The sequence below is a fragment of the Euprymna scolopes genome, chromosome 20 (assembly GCF_053919585.1).
Source record: "Euprymna scolopes isolate OS-2025 chromosome 20, ASM5391958v1, whole genome shotgun sequence".
Classification (NCBI taxonomy): domain Eukaryota; kingdom Metazoa; phylum Mollusca; class Cephalopoda; order Sepiida; family Sepiolidae; genus Euprymna; species Euprymna scolopes.
Window position 1 is genome coordinate 84,609,110 of NC_136501.1, and position 21,879 is coordinate 84,630,988.

Here is a 21,879-nt window from a genome sequence, read left to right on the forward strand (position 1 = left end):
GATGATGATGATGATGATGGTGATGGTGATGGTGATGATGATGATGGATGAACTTATTTTCTACAAGATGTGAAGTAAGGCAGTCATTCACAATGTGTTCCATGACCTTGCCAAGACAAGAGGTCAGAGAAATTGGACGATAGCTAGATAACATCAATCTATCACCTTTGCGCTTGTAGACCAGAACCACAATGGCGGTCCTCCATAGATGAGTCATGCGACCAGATACAAATGACAGATTAAACAAATGAGCAAGGGGGTTCAATAATGAGTGAGCACTCCGATTGAGCAGAATATTGGGAATATTATTTGGCCCCAAACTCTTTACAGTGTCAAGTTTATTCAGTTTCGCAAAAATTATATTTTTAATGTTAGTAAGTCGGCACCTGTTGATGGTGGCAAAGCAACGGTGCAGCGGTGCACTGCACTCAAGAAAGTTGTACCTGCATAATGCCAATTAAGTTGTACCTGCATAGTGCCAATTAAGAAACGTCGCTTTATCAAATGATGTGCTGGCAGTAACTGATCTGTTAGACAGTGATGGCGTCAGATGCCGGAGAGAACTTATAGTTTTTTAGCAAGTTGCGTGACAAAGAATTGTCTGCAATGGTTTCAAATGAATTTTATGTGCAAAGGATTTACAAAAATACACTAAAAATGGAAAGAAAAAACAAATAAAATCAGTGTCAGGTTAGGAAGACCCTAACCCTAACCCTAACACCTTCTAAAAGTAAACTATGAACTGTTTTCTGGTTTGTTTAGAACCGAAAACAAGCAAACTGATCTCTAAATGGGAGTCAAACATAAGTAGGAAAAAAGAAATAGAGGTGACATTTTAGTGTGAGTGACATCTTTTTAACATAAATAGAATTTGGGGAGGCCAAGAACAAAAATAAAAGTAGGGAAAATCTATCAGCAAAAACTGAACAGAACAGATAATATCGTTTAATTCTAGAAGTCATATTTACCTACCATCTCCCCCCCCTTATGATTGCATGACGCCAATCTATAGTGGAGAATCCAACTTCCCAAAATAGGGAGAACCCGTTGGTAAATCCCAGTAAAGGTGGTGCCCCTTTCTCCCGAAGGAGGAGGTAATGCCTGAGAGGATAGCCTGGTACAACTAAACAGAGCAATACTTTACTGTTCACTCCAATCCAAGGGCAAGGTATTAAAAAAAAAAAGTTACGTTTCTTGAGATAACAGTTCTAGTTAAATCGTTGACAGTTTGTAAAGGCCACTATTCTACGATTGAGCAGTATATAAGTGCATCTTTTTTATCTTATAATTGTACTTTGAGTGATTGCATTGTTTTTTGTCTTTTTTAAATACGACCATCTTAAGTGCACGCGGGGTAAGAGAGAGAGAGAGAGAGAGAGAGAGAGAGAGAGAAACAGAACGTGTCCGTATTTCATTGTCGGGTAGAACTCTCTCTCTCTCTCTCTCTCTCTCTCTCTCTCTCTCTCTCTCTCTTCTGAAAAAGAAAGATAGAGGGAGGATAAGATTGTGAGGCGCACACACACACACACACACACACACACAGAAAGAGAGACTCGATCTTTCTGAACTTCTTTCTTCCGTAGTTTGACTTAGTTCAGTGGTTGGGTTTAAGGGGCGTAGTTAAAAGTAGCGTAGAAGGAGAAGAAAAAGAAATCAGCTGGGTGTTTATTGATAAACAGTAAACACAAGACGACACTAACCATAACCACAATCAACAAAAAAAATCCGATTTCGTCACGTAAATTCGAAAACAAATATTTACTAAATCACCGAAAGAGATTTTTCACGCTTATTGCATATTTTATGTTCACCTAATTTTGAATTTTCGTTTTCAGACCCAGTTTTATTATTATTATTATTATTGGCGTTGCTGTTTATACGAAGATGTAACGAATGTTGAGGTGCACACATGTTTCAAGTCAAACATGGCAATTCATTTCGTGTTATTGAGTGTCCAAGAACTTTACGACATTGTTCTCCCTACAAAGTGGCCGTTGCGACAGACATTCTTTTTTTAGTCCGCAAAAGACAAACTGAGTTGATTTTCTTGTTAATTTAAAAAGAAAACTGTCATAGTCCACTCATTAATAGCCGCAAAAATGTGTTCGTCTTGTTTCTTTTGCGATTGGAAGAAGTGAATGGATTTTACTACTGCGACTTGTGCTTTAGTAGTGGCCAGCGGTTGCTGCGATCAAGAAGAAAAGAAACACTTCATTACGTTTAAAATAAATTAAAAGAAATTTAAAAAAAAAAAAAAAAAAAGTGAGGAAAAGGTAAACAATTCTTTCATCTCTAATTCGAAAATTGTACAACTGATTTTTTTTTTTTCGTGAGTAAAAATCTTTGTCTTGGAGGAGGTGTTGTCGTTTTTACCATTTATTTTCCCTCTTCCCAAATCTTTGCCACCCTCTGATAATGATAATAAACATTTAAAAATTCAACAAAACAAAACCGAAGGATTTCTTTTTATTTCTAATATTCTACCGTCCATTTGAAGATTCAGGAGGAAAAAACATTATCCTTTTCTTTCTTTTTTTTTTTTTTGGATCGTACAAGAAACCTGTCTCCATTCTTTCCACCGGACATGTCGGATAACAGTTTGCAGGTATGCATATATATATGTACATAAAATATTTTTTATTTATGATATTTTTATAGAATCACCCTTGTCATCACCATTTATCAACTTATTTACATTTTTAATTATTACGATCTTATTTGTGTTTTTATTCTCCCTAGTGCGGCTCGGCTATGTTTTAGGGTTAGGGTTAGCGGAAAGCTCCCGATTGGAGATGGGAGTGCTTTGCTTCTTCTATCAATTACGTTTATTATTATTATTTATTTTTATTTTGAACTGCCGATTGCATTTTTCTGTTTAATGAAGTATTTTTGAGCGGTGAGAGTAAATCTTGCGATAACTTTTTCAAATCAAAGTTTCCCCATAAAATACACAACCTGACAAAATTTACTTAGCAATAAATTATTTCGGAATTTTTATAAGGAAATTAAGCTTATTTGGAAATGCAAACTTTCAAGCATGTAAAACGAAAAAAAAAAGGCCGTTTTAAGCAAAATTTACCATATTTTACACAAAATATTTTTTATGTTCTATTTAATTTTTAAATTAGATCACAAACCAAAATGTTCTGCTCAGTCAAGATGTTAAGATAATACATAAAATAATATTAATTATAAAAATTTTTGACGTGACAGTATTTTTATACAAAACAAAATTATTAGTTTTAATCTTTTGGGTCAAATAAATAAAAAAAATCCTGGAATAAACTACCTATTAATATGAAAAAAAAAAAATCTTAATTTCTCTTTTCTCATAAGCACATTTTTAGTAGTAGCTGTTTTGTAAATTTACGACTTTACTTTTTTTTTTCTTTTTTTTTTAAGTCTGATCATTTTCTCTCATTTTATATTAGATTTCTATTTTTTTAATCTACAAATTTGTATCATAGCTTATATTTGACTAGCATGTAACAAAAAAAAAAAAAAAAAAAACCTTATTTTTGTTTGCAAGTTCCCCGTCTACTAAATAACGTCTCTCGACTGATAATTGCATTGTTTAGCGGGATATTTTAAATTCCTTTAGATGGTGCCTTTTATCATTGTCGTTGAGTTAAGTGCTAACTTAACACCCACCTTTTTAAAAAAAATAGGTAAAAAAAACAAAACAAAGAAAGACGACATTTTTTACAGAAAAGAAAAAGAGAAAGAGAAAAAAACTCCCACTTTTTAAATGAGAGTAGAGAGAAGGAAGGGGTGCTGTCGGACAGCTGTCCCATAATGTTTGTACAAATGCTCTACACACTGAAGCAATTTGGTGCGTGATTTTTGGGACACCATTGAATAACGCTCTATTATTGTTGTTGTGATGGCATGTTGAGGTGGAATGCCAGGAATGTGGAAGCTTTCGGGGGGTGGGGAGCTAAAAAGGGGCACCTGTCAATCCGTCAGTTTTCTGGCCTCGTATATCGGAGCGTGTTTGGTGCCATCGGATGAAATGAAATAATTTTCTTTTTTTGAATAATCAAATTCTACCCGTGACACAACGATCGTTACCGATCTCCAGTGCATTGTCTGTCTCACCGTCCGTCCACTTGATAAATCCATGAACTTTTATTGTATCCCTGCATCTTGTAAGAGATTCTACTTTTTTAATCGATTACATTTTAACCAACATGAAAAAATAGTAAAAATAAATAATAGTAAAAAATACTTTAGACAGCACTTGTAAGAATGGCTTTCTAAGTTTGTTTAGAGATGTTAAAATACATCTCTAAACAAACTTAGAAAGCCATTCTTACTATGGAGAAAAGGGGGACTTTGTTAATTCTTCCCTTCTCTGGTGGAACTGGAACTCCCCTAATTTGAAAACGATTTGCTTGGGTATGCTAAACTGCACTAGTGCTTTTTAGATTTTAGTGTATCTGCGGTTACATTCGAATAAAAACTAAACGTAAAATTATCACCCGCTTTCAAATCAAATAGTTTTTCTAATCTTGACCATTTTTTTAAATTTCTTTAAGATCAGTTTTGTGTGTGAGGGAGGAGATTGCACCTATTTATTTATTTATTCAGTATATTTTTTATCATCACACCCATCGTAGTTTACCTCCTAACAAAATCAAATTCTGCTTGCGGGGAGTGATTAAATGTAAACCTCTGCCAAAAAAAAAAATAAATAAATAAATAAAAATAAAGAATTAAAATAAATATTTTAGACTTTTTCACTTTCCTATATTCTGATTAGTGTTATGGTAAAAACAAAAAATGAAAACATGTTATAACTGCAACAACTACATTTTGTGGGTATCTTACGGACCCATATTTATGAATGATTTGTGGTCATCCTTGATGCTCTGTGGGAATTACTACCCACTCATTGCATTTGGGTTATCATCTATTCTTAGGCTCCTGTGTATTTGGGACCGTCTGTCTCTCCTACCCAGTTTCTGTATTAACTTTTATGGATCGTGCCTTTCTTTTTTTTTTTTCTTTTTTCTTTTTTTTTTTCTTTTTTCTTTTTTTTTTTTTTTTTTTTTTCATTCCACATAATTTAATCATGGATCAACGGCAGCCATTTATTTATCTCCCATAAAAATATATTTGGTTATGTCTCCTTAAAAATGTTACATCGTCCAGAAATGGGTGATATTTTTACATTGAATTTATATGCGAAATTGATCCTCTACTCGAAAATCTAGAATATTTGATCTTTTTCAACATTTTTAGGATTTTTACATGTAATCGCTTTGCAAAAATGAATAATAAAAAAAGGTGTAATTTTATTTTTGGGGGAGAAAGTGGAGGTGCAAGGCTTCTGTTTAATGAAGCAGATTTTTTTTTAATTTAAGTTTTTTAAAACTTTCTAATCTTCAATCATGTTTGGCAATGTTAAACCATAACTAAAAATAAATTAAAGTGAACTTTAGCAAAGGTTAAAGGCGCTGATTTGTCAAGTCTGAACTGACACTTTGACCTTTTAATTGTACTTCTAATCAATTCATTCCAAGCTCATGAGATCAGGTTCGAACCATATGGTGAAAATTTGAACTGAACTATCCATTCTGCAGAAAGTATCCAAAAGTTACTGCTTCAGGAGCTCAACTCCAATCGACTTGCTGCAATATGTACAAGCACCTCCATCACTGCTTCAATGTCTCTAAAACATGACACAAAAGCAGTGATATCATCAACGGATGTGGAAACCCTGGCTCATGCCCCTCCAATTAAGGCAATTCCGGGAAAAGATCAAACATACTGCTCAAACATGCCATTATTGTACAGTCTAAAGTTCTAAGACTCTGACATACCGACTTATAGGTAATGACACCTGCCCACTTCCTGTTGGCAAGGGATATAAAATGGAGATATATTTTGGAAGTTGGGTTTAAAATCAGTGGTCTTTAAAATAGATGAGAAGACCCTCAACTCTTATTGAAAACTTTGAACTAATTAAGATGGATCAGTGCAGCTTCCATGTCATATTCTAACCTACCTATTAATCAGATGCAAATTGTTCTGAATCGATCTCTTCTTCACAGTGCTGCTAAGACCTTATGAAATAGCCTGCAATCGATTTGATAGGATCCAGCCTAAACTTATTAATGCTGTGTTTAGTAGAGTTATGGATCTATGGTTATCTAGTTCTTCACCAAGCTTTTCTTGTTTCTTCAGCAATATAATCAAGTCCTTGGTGACTTAACCAGAGATAGATTCCAGCTCAAAGCAATAATTGAACACATCCATCAGACGTGGTATAAACATGCAACAGTCAGCTTCAAGAACAATTTGTAGGCACATTATCAAGCTTGGTGATTTGGTAGCTAACTCGCTTCAAAGAAGCTAAACCCTCAAATTCTATAACAACTGTTTCAGCCACATTGAGACAGAGTCAGCTACATAGTTGACAAACTCCTGGATGGAAAGTCTGAGTAGTTGGGTGAAGAACTCCTGTAAGTATTCCGAAATCCATCACAAATCTCATGAATCAATACAATGACACATTTGGTTGAGTTCTTAATTTTCTGTATTTATCTATCTGAACCATGATAAAACAATTCATTATATTAATCTGAATCAAAGTTTACGGCTTCTTTTCTAGAATCAAGTTCAAATTCCCCCCCCACCAATCTCACACCTATCCAATCCTTTAACTCCCCCCCAATCTCACACCTATCCGATCCTTTAACTACCCCCCCCCCATCTCATACCTATCCGATCCTTTAACTACCCCCCCCATCTCATACCTATCCGATCCTTTAACTACCCCCCAATCTCACACCTATCCGATCCTTTAACTACCCCCCAATCTCACACCTATCCGATCCTTTAACTACCCCCCAATCTCACACCTATCCGACCCTTTAACTCCCCCCAATCTCACACCTATCCGATCCTTTAACTCCCCCCAATCTCACACCTATCCGATCCTTTAACTCCCCCCCAATCTCACACCTATCCGATCCTTTAACTACCCCCCCCATCTCATACCTATCCGATCCTTTAACTACCCCCCAATCTCACACCTATCCGATCCTTTAACTACCCCCCAATCTCACACCTATCCGATCCTTTAACTACCCCCCCAATCTCACACCTATCCGATCCTTTAACTAACCCCCAATCTCACACCTATCCGATCCTTTAACTCCCCCCAATCTCACACCTATCCAATCCTTTAACTCCCCCCCAATCTCACACCTATCCTATCCTTTAACTCCCCCCCAATCTCACACCTATCCAATCCTTTAACTCCCCCCCAATCTCACACCTATCCAATCCTTTAACTCCCCCCAATCTCACACCTATCCAATCCTTTAACTCCCCCCCAATCTCACACCTATCCAATCCTTTAACTCCCCCCCCATCTCACACCTATCCGATCCTTTAACTCCCCCCAATCTCACACCTATCCGATCCTTTAACGACCCCCCAATCTCACACCTATCCGATCCTTTAACGACCCCCCAATCTCACACCTATCCGATCCTTTAACTAACCCCCAATCTCACACCTATCCGATCCTTTAACTCCCCCCAATCTCATACCTATCCGATCCTTTAACTACCCCCCCAATCTCACACCTATCCAATCCTTTAACTCCCCCCCAATCTCACACCTATCCGATCCTTTAACTCCCCCCAATCTCATACCTATCCGATCCTTTAACTACCCCCCCAATCTCACACCTATCCGATCCTTTAACTAACCCCCAATCTCACACCTATCCGATCCTTTAACTAACCCCCAATCTCACACCTATCCAATCCTTTAACTCCCCCCCAATCTCACACCTATCCAATCCTTTAACTCCCCCCCAATCTCACACCTATCCAATCCTTTAACTCCCCCCCAATCTCACACCTATCCAATCCTTTAACTCCCCCCAATCTCACACCTATCCAATCCTTTAACTCCCCCCCAATCTCACACCTATCCAATCCTTTAACTCCCCCCCAATCTCACACCTATCCAATCCTTTAACTCCCCCCAATCTCACACCTATCCAATCCTTTAACTCCCCCCCAATCTCACACCTATCCAATCCTTTAACTCCCCCCCAATCTCACACCTATCCAATCCTTTAACTCCCCCCCAATCTCACACCTATCCAATCCTTTAACTCCCCCCCAATCTCACACCTATCCGATCCTTTAGCCCCCCCAATCTCACACCTATCCGATCCTTTAACTCCCCCCCAATCTCACACCTATCCAATCCTTTAACTCCCCCCCAATCTCACACCTATCCGATCCTTTAACTCCCCCCCAATCTCACACCTATCCGATCCTTTAGCCCTCCCCAATCTCACACCTATCCAATCCTTTTACCCCCCCCCCAATTTCACACCTATCCAATCCTTTAACTCCCCCCCAATCTCACACCTATCCAATCCTTTAACTCCCCCCAATCTCACACCTATCCAATCCTTTAACTCCCCCCCAATCTCACACCTATCCAATCCTTTAACTCCCCCCCAATCTCACACCTATCCGATCCTTTAACCCCCCCCAATCTCACACCTATCCGATCCTTTAACCCCCCCAATCTCACACCTATCCGATCCTTTAACCCCCCCAATCTCACACCTATCCAATCCTTTAACCCCCCCCAATCTCACACCTATCCAATCCTTTAACCCCCCCCCCAATCGTATCTACTTTGCAATCAAGGATGGCATCCAACCATTCATTAAAACTACACATTATCGATGAACAATTAACCCCCTAAAAAAGGAACTCTCTCCTGAACTGAGTTGAGTTCATGAACTACAATCACCTGAAGCTTGTAATCTTTTATGGCAATATCGGACAGTACTAGCCTGCCTTTGCATGTTGTATGGACAACATGTGCTGTTGTAGACAGGATGCATTTCACAAGAAAGAAAACACCTCTTCTCTGATTCTCATCAGGTTGAAAAGACATCATTGTTTCAAGGCAGTACCCGACAATCTCCAAACAAAATGTGAATTCTCACATTGTAGTTACATTTACTCTAAATACAAGCAGCACAACTGTGAGATCTCATGTCTATTGTATTTAAACCATCCACACACAAAGCTATAATTCACTGAACTTGCTGTGTTACACATGATCTTAGTCTCCTGGAGGTGAAAATTCTCCAGGCCTGGCATTCAGGATTTCACACATAATGCATTCATCTCTAGCAACATTCGTTTTATCCAAGAGGAACATAAATTTTAAAGTCTTATAGACTCTTATGACTCTTTAACAAAGGGTGCTCCTTCTTCATGAACCTCAGATCCCAAATCACCTTTTTTGCAGCTGCCATCATCCTCCATATACATCGTCAGATGCATTGCTTTTGTCATATAAATATTGTCAGCAGAGGTGCATCAGGAAACTTCTTAGGGTTGTCAACTTCTAAGTCCTAAATCTGATTTTAAAAAATTGCAATGGTTTAATGTTTCTACTTTGCTGGATGGTTAAGTCGGCTTCACAAATCTGGTTCCTCAAGTAAGAGAAGGGGAGTTTCCAGATTTTTAAAGTTCTTGGTCAGAGGGGTGGATACACCGATTGGTGTCCTCTGTCTGAGGATTCAGAGTGGGTCAACGCTAATGGTGTTGTAATAGAGGAATAGGTTGTTTGCACAGCTGCGGTTGGAGCTTGAGGTTCAGAAGTCTGGGCAGAGTTATCTGTCATGAAGGGGAAGGGGGTTCAGCCTCTTTCATTTTGTTTTTTCTAATTTTTTTATTTTTTTCTCACTCTCCTCTCCTTCAACTGAGCCAAAGACTTCAATGATCATGAGCATTTACTCCTCTTCAAATTTTAAAGAATGAATCAGATGTTTTTTTTTTCACTTCAGCTGTTGTGGTGTGGATGTTAACAGCTGTTGTGGTGTGGATGTTAACAGCTGCGATTGCATCTTTTCTCTAATTAGTCCTTCTGCGGGAACATTTGTTAGCCAAAGATGGACATGTTGACTATTTCCTGGGGTTTGCTCTCAGATTCCAGAGAAACATGGAGAAGTGTTTCTAATAAGCTATAGATGCAAGATGAGCAAATATTAATGGTTACTAGCTTGAATAAACTAATCTCTTTCTCCATTTGTTTAGCTTATTGTTTTCTTTTCATTTCTTCTTTTCTGTATTGAAAAGAAATGAGAGCCACTCAAATCAGTAGCATTGTGCTACATTCACACAATCATGTCATAGCATCTCAAAATAAATAAAAAATATTTCACATGAAGGTGTGAAATTCACAATTTTCAGCCGATAAGAATGATTCCCTCTCATTTGAAACGATTCCCTCCACAATCCACTGTGAACTAAATGATTCTAATAAAAACAGCAACTCAACAACTGAAATCCAGTCAGCCAGAAAGATGATGTCCAGCAATCATGACATTACGGATCCAGGGGAAAGCAAATGACTGCTCAACTTGCTCTCATACACACATGAACACACTGACAAAACAAATGCAAGCAAATATACATGGAATGCTACATTGTCCAAATTCATTGGGGAAAGAAAACAAATATATAAACAAATACACTTCTAACATTTGCATTTTTTTTCACACTGTGAAAATTCTACAAACATGGAAACATTTAACTTTTTAATGAAAAATTTATACAAAATATTTTTCAACCTTTGTTCATAAAATGTTTTCTCTTTCATTCACAACCCCTGCTATCCATTCTCAATCATTCACACAATTTTTGTCCATTTTTCTCATTCAACACCTTTGACCCTTTTAATTATATCAGCATTGGTTTTGATTCACATTCAAAGATACAACCGTTGTCTACGCCTTAATCAAATCAGGATCCATGTGACACTTCTGTTGATTTTTATTTAAAAAAAAAAATTACTTGAACCCATCTTGTTGATCCTGAACTGAAGCAATAACTGGTACTGCAGTGGCAACAGGATTTTTCATAACTGAAACAGCAACACGGATGCTCTGTGAGTGCCCTACTTGGGTCAGAATTTCAGCAAATGCCCTTGCAGCAATGTGGCTGAAGATTCTTCACTATTAGAGACCAATTTCAGAACGTTTATGTGAGCAAAACCAGAATTAAATGATTCTTTTGGTTTAGTTTACTTTTATTCATCTCCATCCCTTGTTCAAATCTCAAATATGGTCTCCAGTTTTATTCTGGTCTGGAGCATCTATAACCTGCTTGCTATTTAATTTGAGTCAGACATGAAAGTTGTCTAGACAATGATCCAGACTAGTCATCTGAAATAAAATAGGGTTTATGATTCAAAATGGGTGAAAAAATCCCCCGAGAGGAGCTAAAAAAATGATGCCCAAAAGGAGTAGAAGAAAGTATGCAAGGGAGATTAGAAAAGAGACAGTTTATGAAAAGAGACTTTATTATATTTGATCAAATTATTGCTACCTAGCAGTGACCACATGAATTGTCTTCAACCATCCTTGGGCAAACGCAGTTCATCTATCTAAATCTACAGTGTGACTTTGCATCGTTTTCTCATTTCATGTTATATAAATTTGTTATTGTGTAAAAACAAAATTTTAAATAAAACACAAGTAATTTATGTTTTATTTAAAATTTTCACTTTGATGTGCATTTTTCAGTTTTTACGGTCGAGATGTAAGGGGTGAGGCTAACACAATTCTGACTTAAAATTACGGAATTAGTATTTACCTTTAGCGCTACATCGCTTAAACAGCCACAATGTCTAAAATTGGGATAATTTCAAAATAGTTTCATTATATTTTATTTAATTGTGGACTATTATCCTTATCTTTTTGTTATTGCTGTGATCAGATGAGGATAATAGTTCGCAAATAAATAAATATACAAATTACTCATCTCAAAAAGAATTCCAATAATTAAATAATATATAGTTTCATCATATAGTAATATATATAGGGTGAGTCACGGGAAACGGATATTTTTTAAGGAAAACAAACTGAATACTTCAACAAAAATTTTATAATGTACATAAAAACATTTACTAAACTATGCAAGGAGCGTTCTAAAAACATCTATTTTCCATGACTCACCCTGTAGTTGTTCAGATTTGATGGATAAAGATGGAGCTCCATATCGACTTTTACACTTACGAGACAAGAAGACAGGCAAGCAACTTTTTTATGAATTTTTCATTCAATTTGAAATCTTTTAGGAAACTTGATTGGAAGTTATTGTTGATAGATTTAATGGTAAAAAAATTCAATGAAACATCAAATTTTAAGTTAAAAGATGTTTGACCAACATTATTAAAACATGCTATTTGAATTCAGGGGGTAACATTGCTACAATATCGTAGCCTTCAAGTCCAATGTAAATAAATTTTGTTGAACTGTCCCCTTAAATAATCAAATTCTACCCAACTTACTCCATTAACAATAACTACACTACCACTTTACATTCATTAGCCCTGTTCCTCGAGTAGTTTTTGAGTCTTGATAAGTGCGACTCCCTTGTAAAAAAAACAACAAAAAAAACAAATGAACTACTACTTCAGGTTTCAACTTTTGCTTTTCATGATGTATAAAATATCATTTATCTAAAGGACGAACAAAATGTACTCCCCGCAACTGTGAATTTGATTATAACAGACAAAATAAATCTCATCTCATACAAACTTTATCAAAACAAAGAGAAAGCTTTTTGCTGGAATGGATACAAAATTCTTTGTTTGCGTTCAGATGTAGAATTGCCTCTTTCCAAACAAATTCAAATTATTTCAAAATCTGCATTTTAACTTTTATTCTTGTGCCAACTTTCAAACTCCTATTCTTCCATCTCAATTATATCATTAAATGTAATTGAGTTCAGATCTTTTGATCATAAGCATAAAATTGTATCTTGCCTCATGTCAAGTTATGGTGAAAGATGAGGAAGGCAATACACTATCTTATCATAGCTCTGAATGCGGACTGAATTCGAAAGGAAGAAAGAAATACACGTGCAGAAGTGTTCAAATTCTTTCCTATTTATCAGTATAAAGGCTTCAAAATTGCTTGGGAATTTCGAAAGCTTTACAAAGTAAACAAGTCTACCATAATAATATATAGATAATAGCTTTCTTTTACTATCATGACTCTTCAAGATTACTAATTTATTGATCCTAACAAATACAACGTAACTTGACATGCACATGACCCGTTGGGTTACATCCACTACTACCATTTATTCGACTTTAATTTCATTTGAAAAATCGTAAATTCTGGCATAACTAAAAGTGTCTCTTCTATGTTAACATTATTTATATGGAAGTATAGAAATTTATTATTTTGTAATCTAATTTACATACGTGTTTGTGGTGTGTGCACACATATTGGAATATGCTGAAACGAGTCACTGTTTCTTTGAATTCTCACAGGGATATTAAGAACTACTATAGATTGGTTGCATGGACATGGTGAGACGAGTTGAGAAGAATACATAGATAAGAGATGAGTGATTTGTTCAGTTAATCATAAATTATAGCTAATTAGAATCATTTAAATTTTTTTTTTTTAATATAACTCAATCCTAGAATTAAGGTCTATTTTAACATTTCTTTTGTGTTATTAAATTATATAGGAACAAAACTTGGAAACAAACGTTGATTAAGTCACATTTAGTATAACAATAGGTACTATTAACTAGTGGTGGGACGATTAATCGGAATCGTTAATCGTAAGAATCGTGTATTTTGGGAGGTATCGGAATCGGAATCGCATCGTTAAAAAATACCTTAATTTTCCGATTCCTTCATTACGATTCTTTTAGGCTGATGTTGAAAAAAAATAAAAAAAATTCCTGATATTTCTAACCGCAAGAGAGAAATGTAGCATGTTATAAAAAGAAACCAAAGAAATTCATTATTAACAGGGCAATGCTTAGTGCCCCTCCCTTACAAGGTTCATTCATTCAGATCTATTGTAATCAAAACTACAAAAGAGTTAACTTGAAAAGAAGTATGCAGGGCTCTACATTGCGAGTAAAAATAAAAAAACGCTTATCTTTTTGGCGATTGTTTTTTTTTACTGACAAATCTTCTAATAGTGAATGAAAATGCTTTTTCAACTTATATTTTCTTAAAATAAAACGAGCAAAGTCAAATTATTTAAACAGTAAAAGGTTTAATAGAACAATGTACTTTTTTTTCTTTTTTTAAAAGAAGGCTTTTGAAAGAAATATCTCTAAAATGAAATTGATCACGTATTATTTCGCAAAGTTTTGACAGTAGTCGGCTTCTTTTGAAGTTTCAAAAAAATCGACCCCATACCTATCTCTTCCAAACCTAAAGTTATTAAATAACCCCTTCGTTAATTTAAGGGTAATTAATTCAATTCAGTCAAGTTTTTTTTTTTTAATTTCATTGAAATAAAATCCATTATTATTTTTTTTTCTCCAGAAAGATAAAACCCTGAATTTGATTATATTAAAAGCAGAATAATATAATCTTTTTTCTAGAATTTTAAATTGAAAATTAAAAGTGTTTTGCGCAGTTTTTTGCCGAACGAAAAAGAAATTAATATATATATATTTTTTAAAGGGTTTTGTAATCAATTAATTTTTATGTCTAAATAATATTTACGATTAATTAAATAATTTCATTTTAAAAAGTATTTATAAATAGAATTTTACTTAAGACTTATAGTTTAGCAATATAGAACCGCATCAACCATGTGTGAATTGAACACAGTCAACCAAAAAAAAATTCAAAAGAAAATGCATATTTGCATTTCATTATGTAAACTTTTATACATTGGTTTCAAAAATTAAATTCTATAAGTTTTTTTTTGTTAACTACCGGTTGGTACAATTTACCGCCCCATCCCTTTATATTTTTTTCTTTTTGTCTTTTTTAGCGGATTATTTTCAATTAATTATCCAAATAAGTGACTAGCTTTAAAACAAAATTTAATAGTAAATTATTTGTTTACAGATAAACTGAATTTTCTAATATGCCCCAAAGTCCAAAAAAAGTCTCGCATGGAAACTTTTTGAAGTTGATGAGTTGAAAGCCATTTGCAAAGTCTGTCAAATTAAAATATCTCGAGGAATAAAACCATCTAACATGACTACAACCAACATGTTAAAACATTTAACTATGAAGCATCCAAATAAATTGGAGGAGCAAAATAAAAAAGAAAAGGAACAAAAAATTACCAACTAGTCACTCAGAGCAGTTTTATTAGTGAGGGTCGAAATCGCAGTGTCTTTTTCTTTTTTTTTTTTTTGCCTACGTCACCATCTAGGTGTCACCAATTTTTTTTAACCCTCCTTAACTTCAAAGAGTAAATACAATATATACAACTAAAAAAATAATTTTTAAAAATGCTGATTCTATTCATGAAAAATTCTTTTAACTAGAAATTAAAACTTAGGTAAAGATAGCTGACTGACAGCAACAGGAGCACTGGTCAACTACTGAACCACGTGGAAAGGTGTGTGGGGGGGGGGGGGAGGAAAAAAAGGAAATTAAATGATGATAATAAATTATGATAACCGTCTTTGAAAGGCACTAAACTCCTAAAATTTACTTCTTCAAAATTTTAGGTGGCACTCCCCGGCGATTTTAAAGCACTCTCTCTCTCAAAAAAAAAAAAAAAAAAAAAAATTTAATTTTTAAGTTTGGGGAAGATATATTTATTATAACCGAATTCCTGTATGAAGACTGGATCTACTTTATTGGACATTAATTTGTGAGATAAGTAATTTTTCAATGTTTAATATGTTTTTAAAGTTTCAATTATCAATTAAATTTTTTTAATTGCGTTTATTTTTCAATTTATTTAAAAAAAAAACAGGGTTTTAAATGTATTTTTCAAGGTAACAAGCTTCGAAAGAAGTCTAATAAAAAAAATCACTTAATTTTTAATTTCGACAACCCTGAGAATTTAATTATTAAAAAAATATTGAAATGTGACATTTTTTTATTTAACATTTCTATTAGTTCAATTAATTCTCTTTCAATAATTCATTTCACTCAACAAACTTCACCTTTTTTTTGTTTTAATCTTTTTCTGTAATTTTGGTAATTATGTTTGCTCAATTTTATCTAGTATTTCATTTGTTTTTTATAGTGGTATCATTTTTATATGTGTTTCTTTGATATACCCTATTTCAAAATTAGTTTGGCTAAACTTATTCTTCACGTTAGAAACAACGTGTAAAAGCAATGAAAAAGTAAGAAAAAATAATAGGTGTTAACTACTCCTTGTGAATTATGGAGGTCTGAAGAACTGCCGTCACAAATACAACTATCAATAGCCAAACAAAAAATCGTTTTTTAAATTCCTTTAATTGTAACTTTTCGCTATACCTACCTTTTGGTATAAAACACAAAAACTTCCGATTAATGGTATTTCTCATATATGGTCGTTAACTTTGGAAAGGTTATTTTGTATCTACGGCGCCATGTCACGTGGTATATTGTTTTTTTTTCATTACGCACGTTCATTTATAAATTATTAAATTAAATATTTATCTTTTTTATATTTAATTATTATATATTTTCTTTCTCTTCCGCTATATTTTTTTTATTTAATTCATTATGAGGACCAAAATAATGAATCGTGTGTATTTATTCACTAATTTTCTTGTTTTTGTTCTGTTATATAAATTCTATTTTATTTGTTTTTTCTCTGAAGGATAAATTCTATTTTCTTTGAGTTTTTTTTTCTGTATTCCAATTAAGTAAAATAAATTTTCTCTAAAATAAATTTTGCTAATTTTTCCGTTTAGTTTACTATATAATAATTTTATTTAAACCAAAACACGACGGTGTAGACATAAAATATCTCTTCCAAAGTTAGGGAACATATTTGGGAACTACCGACCATAAGTATAAAACTACCTGGTATATTTCAAAACAATAATTCCCTAGGAATCGGAATCGGAATCGTACTTGGTATCGGAATCGTTAATCAATATTTTCCTGGAATCGGAATCGGAATCGTATAAAAATTAGGAATCGTCCCAACACTACTATTAACCAAAAAAAGTACTTGGTATAAAAACTTTCTCAAAGTTAAAACTGTAAACTGAAGATTTTTAGGGCATACATTCAAAGCATATGATCCCTCCTCCTTCCACACAAAAAAATATTAAAAAAATAATACTACACGTGAAATTATTAATCTTTTCTGTAATTCAACCATATTTGGTGCAAATAAACTTCAGTTCATGCCTTAATTGTCCATCAAGTTTCAATCATTAATATTCAACAGTCTTTGATTTATGACGATTGAACATAATTTCTTTTTCCAACAAAGTATGATGAATTGCTTTTTAGCCTTGAGAGGTACTAGGCAATCACTGGTGTTTAGAGGAAGGGCATCTGACCTATAAAAATTTTGTTTCAATTGAGGAAATGATTTTTAAAGAAATCTGACCAAAGATAAGTTTGGAAATGAATTTTTTTAAACCCGTTTAACACATGCCAGCATGTAAAATAGCCATTAAACCGATGATGATGATGATGATATTGAAGTAATTGATCCTCTTATCAGTAGGAAGTGTGATCCTAAAGGATTTCACATTATCGAACTTCAACCCCTTATTTTTATTTGGGGAATTATCCTAAAGATATTGTCTATCAAAACAATCTTCAGACTATTCCTGAACTAAAAAAGGCCATCACATCCAAAATTAGAGTATTGTCAAGAGTGAGGAGTCTGACGGAGGTATTGAAAATTTTGCACATTATATCAAGATTTGTTTGATAAGCAAACCTTGACAAAATTATTAAATTTATTTTTAAATTAAACGTGGCAGATAAAATTTATTTTTAAATGAAACGTGGCAGTTATCTGCCACGTTTCATTTCAAACTTTCTGCCATATCATATTCTGATATGTAGTCCTAGTTCTAAGTTTAAATTTCTAAATGGAATTTTTTGCTTTTCTGCTTACTTGAACCTTATGTGAAAAATTACATTTGTAACATTTTTTTTTATGCATCCACATTCAATGTTGCTTGTTGTGAATCAAGGTCAGAAGCCACATACATACAAGGGTTAATGAGATGAATAGATTGTCAGCATATATTAGGAGAGGGTTGAAAATGATGGATGGAATGAGCAAAAATAATTATAATAATGATAATAATAAAATTATTTCAAAATAATAGTAAAGCTAAAAATAATAAAACTAAAATATAAAAAATAATAATAAAACTAAAATATAAAAAATAATAATAAAACTAAGTAATAGTAAAAATAATAATAAAACTAAGTAATAGTAAAAATAATTTAAATAAAAAATAGTAAATAATGAAAATAATAAATAATAGTAAAATGATAATAATTAAAAAATAATAGTAAAGTGAAGTTCTCTCTGATTGTCTCTCCTCTGATCTTGAGTACGTGGTACAATAGGGAAAGAGGTGGTTGGTTAATCTTGATGCATTTAAAGCCAAGTTTCTATGCTTAAACCATCAACGCTCTGATCCTTGTCTGGCATCAATTGATATGAATGGCTGTTGTCTTGGAGCGGCTCCATGTTTTGACAAGCTTTTAGGTCTGATCTTTACTCCTGATCTGAAATGGAACACATACATCAAATTCGTTGCAAAGGTCGTTGGAAAAATGTTGGGATCGTTCTACTGCTCTAGTGGATATCTTATGCTGATGTAATTCTTTACCTGTATAAGAGCCAGGCATGTCCAAGGATGGAGTACTGTTGCCACATCTGGGCATGAGCTGTTAGAAAGACATTATCCTGCCTTGACAGAGTTCAAAATAGACTTTGTAGCCTCGTAGTGGGGAATGCCCTTTTTCTCTTCCCTGCACCTTCTTTCCCACAGTTAGCTTCCTTAGAGTTCTGCTGGTAGTATTTTGTGCATGCGACCATGACACTTACAAATCTTCCAGGCCTAGTAACGCCGACCACAAGATGAATAATCCTTTCAAATCTTCCCCTCATAGAGGAAAGGCAATATAACCATGACAAATCCTGTGCTATCCTTTTTATCCTGGGATAATTAATGCATTTCCAACTATTTTAATGTCTAGTTAAGACAGAGAAGCTGATTCTCTCACAAATTTCCCCGGTATCAAATTTGCACAAGACTCGTTCCATGTCAGGTAATTTGACATAGAGGTTCTTTTATCTTCCAGAAGAATCAGCAATTCCTTTCCTTTCAACCATTTTAATGTCTAGTTAAGACAGAGAAACTGTTCACAAAGTCTTTTGGTTTCTTTTTCTTTGCCAGAGACCTTGAAAAAATATGTCAGGTAACTTAGACATATTTAACTGGTGTTGTTGGTAAGACGCCCTGACAGCAAGATCCTACCTTCAGAGTTTGAACAGCTACTAATTTTTTGCTTGCCCAATCAGTGAGCAAAACGTGGCATAGAAGAGGAGGAGGAAGAACAAAATATAGAGAGAAGGAAAGAAGAAAAGAAAGAAAGGGACAAATAAAATAGTGGAAATAATTTTCCATAAATTTTCAGTATTTATCAAATAATGATCACGGAATATAATGAACCCATTATTTTCATTTGAATCTTAGTGGAAATGTATTATTTTGTTTAAACAAAAACACCTTTACTAAAATTCTGGTTTTCAGAAATAAAAAAAATAATAATGAATTTATTTTTGCTTTTTTTATGAAAATAAAGCCCCGTAAATTGTAACAATAAAAAAAGTAAAATTAATTTTTTCAGGAATATTACGAAAAAAGCCCCCAAAGTTCGTATTAATGAAATCGATACAACTCAAAGAAAAATTAATTTCTTAAACTAACGGTATTATCGTTGAATTAAGCATTGTTTATTTAATATTTTCACGCAAAGAAAATTTTCTCCTTTTTTTAAGGTTACATTTTTAGCATATTTTATATATAAGATTTTTAAGGTTACATTTTTAGCATATTTTATATATAAGATTTTTAGGGTTACATTTTTAGCATATTTTATATATAAGATTTTTAAGGTTACATTTTTAGCATAATTTTTATATATAAGATTTTTAAGGTTACATTTTTAGCATAATTTTTATATATAAAATTCTAATATTTTTCTTGCATGAATGAACATGTAATCTTCAGTGTAACATAATTTTTATATAATCTTGAAAATTAAAAAAAACAAAAATTTTAATTTAAAAGCAGAAACACACCAAAATAATTAAAAACGTTCACGATAAGAATGTACGGATGCATGGCTGGGAAAAATTAGAAAACCAATTTTGCACCCTCTGCCTCCCTTCAACGTCATTTTCATATAGCCTTTTGATTTTCTGACATTTTGAACTTCCGCAGAACTATTGCGCAGCGACTTTTCATTTGTTTTGATTGTGCAAACTAGAATCTCTCACTTCTGAGGGCTAATTAAGCTATTTTTGTACAAATAAGTTTTTCTTCTTTTTTTTTTTATTTTCGGACTTTACTAATTATCTTTGAAATAGTCCCATTTATCTTTCAAGGGATTTTTACAATGAATTTATTTAATTTTAAAATTTAGCTGAACTTGTCAGTTTCAGAATGTCGCTGTGAAAACATTTTCCGGTATAACTTTTTTCACGTGAAAATATTTTTTTCCTTTTGGAAATTAATTTTAGTTTTTAATTTTTTAAATACAATCAAAAAGTAATCGGAAACCTACAAAAAAATATGATAAACCGACTTTCAAAACTATGTCCCCCTATCAGTTGTCCGCCATTAATGCACGTACGTAATAAAAACGCTTGTTGATGGCGGGTATAATACAATTAAGAATGCATTAATATATTACGATTGTGTTTGTTGACATGTTCTACTTTGCTTAAGTTATCAGGTGCTTGCTTATATACAAACACATCCACCCGACCCATCATGCACTGTAAACAGTACTAATAGTCGATTTAGTTTCTATAACAACTGCAGCCGTGTAACAATTTTTCCTTGAAATTTTATCTGGTAAATTTTATTTAAACATTTAAGAAATATTGCAATGTGAAACACAACTCTGGTTTGGAAAACCTCGTTGACGGACCCCCTCTCCTCTTCCCTTTTTCTGGTAAAGCTAAAAAAAAAAAAAAAAAAAAAAAAATTGATAGCCGGCAATTTCCGAGTGAACAAAACCACTTAAAAATGTCGTTATCCCAATCCCAACCCCATTTGCCAATTTCGGTGTCCCCCACCTCCACCTTGGAATCAAAAGGGGAAAAAATTCAGTTAAGTGTTATTTTCACAGTTTTCACAATGGAATTATTATTTAATATAACGAAGACCCGACGTTGATCGGGATTGAATGAGGAGGAGGAGGATCACTACTGTGTGCATTTTTTTACTTTTATTAATTTCTTTCTTTTTACTGCTGCCCCCCCCCACCTCCTGTTTCGCTACTCAATATAATTGGAAGAAGCTGAAATGTTGAAAAACCCTCAGAATTAGTGTCTTATAAATATGGTTTAAATTTCAATTAATAAGGTTCTTTTTCATCAGTTACTTTGAAATGTGAGGGTGGGGGCGCATGTAGATATTTGGCACATTGTCTTCCCCAGGGAATTTTATACACATGATATAAATTTCATCAAAATAGAATATATTTGAAGTTTTCTAACAAGCTCAACCCTTATAACCTTTTTAGGAGTGCACTTAGAGATTCAGGAAGACTCCCATTGTTTTGTCGGTTAAATTTTAGATGAAAATATGCTTTTAGATTTTATGTAGATTCCTTACCCTTGCTCTCAGGAATACATAGACATCACACATGCACACAGATATTGAATGATATTAGAAAAAATATTCTTCCTCTATTTGCTAATATATACAAGGGACGTTCCAAAAAGCAATGCTTCCTATTTTTTATTCCGACTGAATGGATCAATGAATATTGCAAATTACATTGTTATGATAACTGAAATTATGTATTCATTACCTGAAAGCTTTATCTCTCTGCTGCAGATATTGACGGTATGAGACTCTAAAAAAGCAGCCCCTTTCA

At 33.6% G+C, this 21,879-nt stretch overlaps 1 protein-coding gene across 1 annotated transcript in view; it reads left to right on the forward strand.

Moving 5' to 3' along the window:
* The first annotated feature begins 1,487 nt into the window (after nt 1–1,487).
* LOC145241508 (guanine nucleotide exchange factor for Rab-3A-like) overlaps nt 1,488–21,879 on the forward strand; it is a 299,829-nt gene continuing 279,437 nt past the window's right edge. Inside the window, exon 1 of the mRNA XM_080104544.1 lies at nt 1,488–2,605. Coding sequence (XP_079960670.1) covers nt 2,585–2,605 — 21 coding nt within the window. The 5' untranslated portion in view covers nt 1,488–2,584. The remainder of the gene's footprint in view (nt 2,606–21,879) is intronic.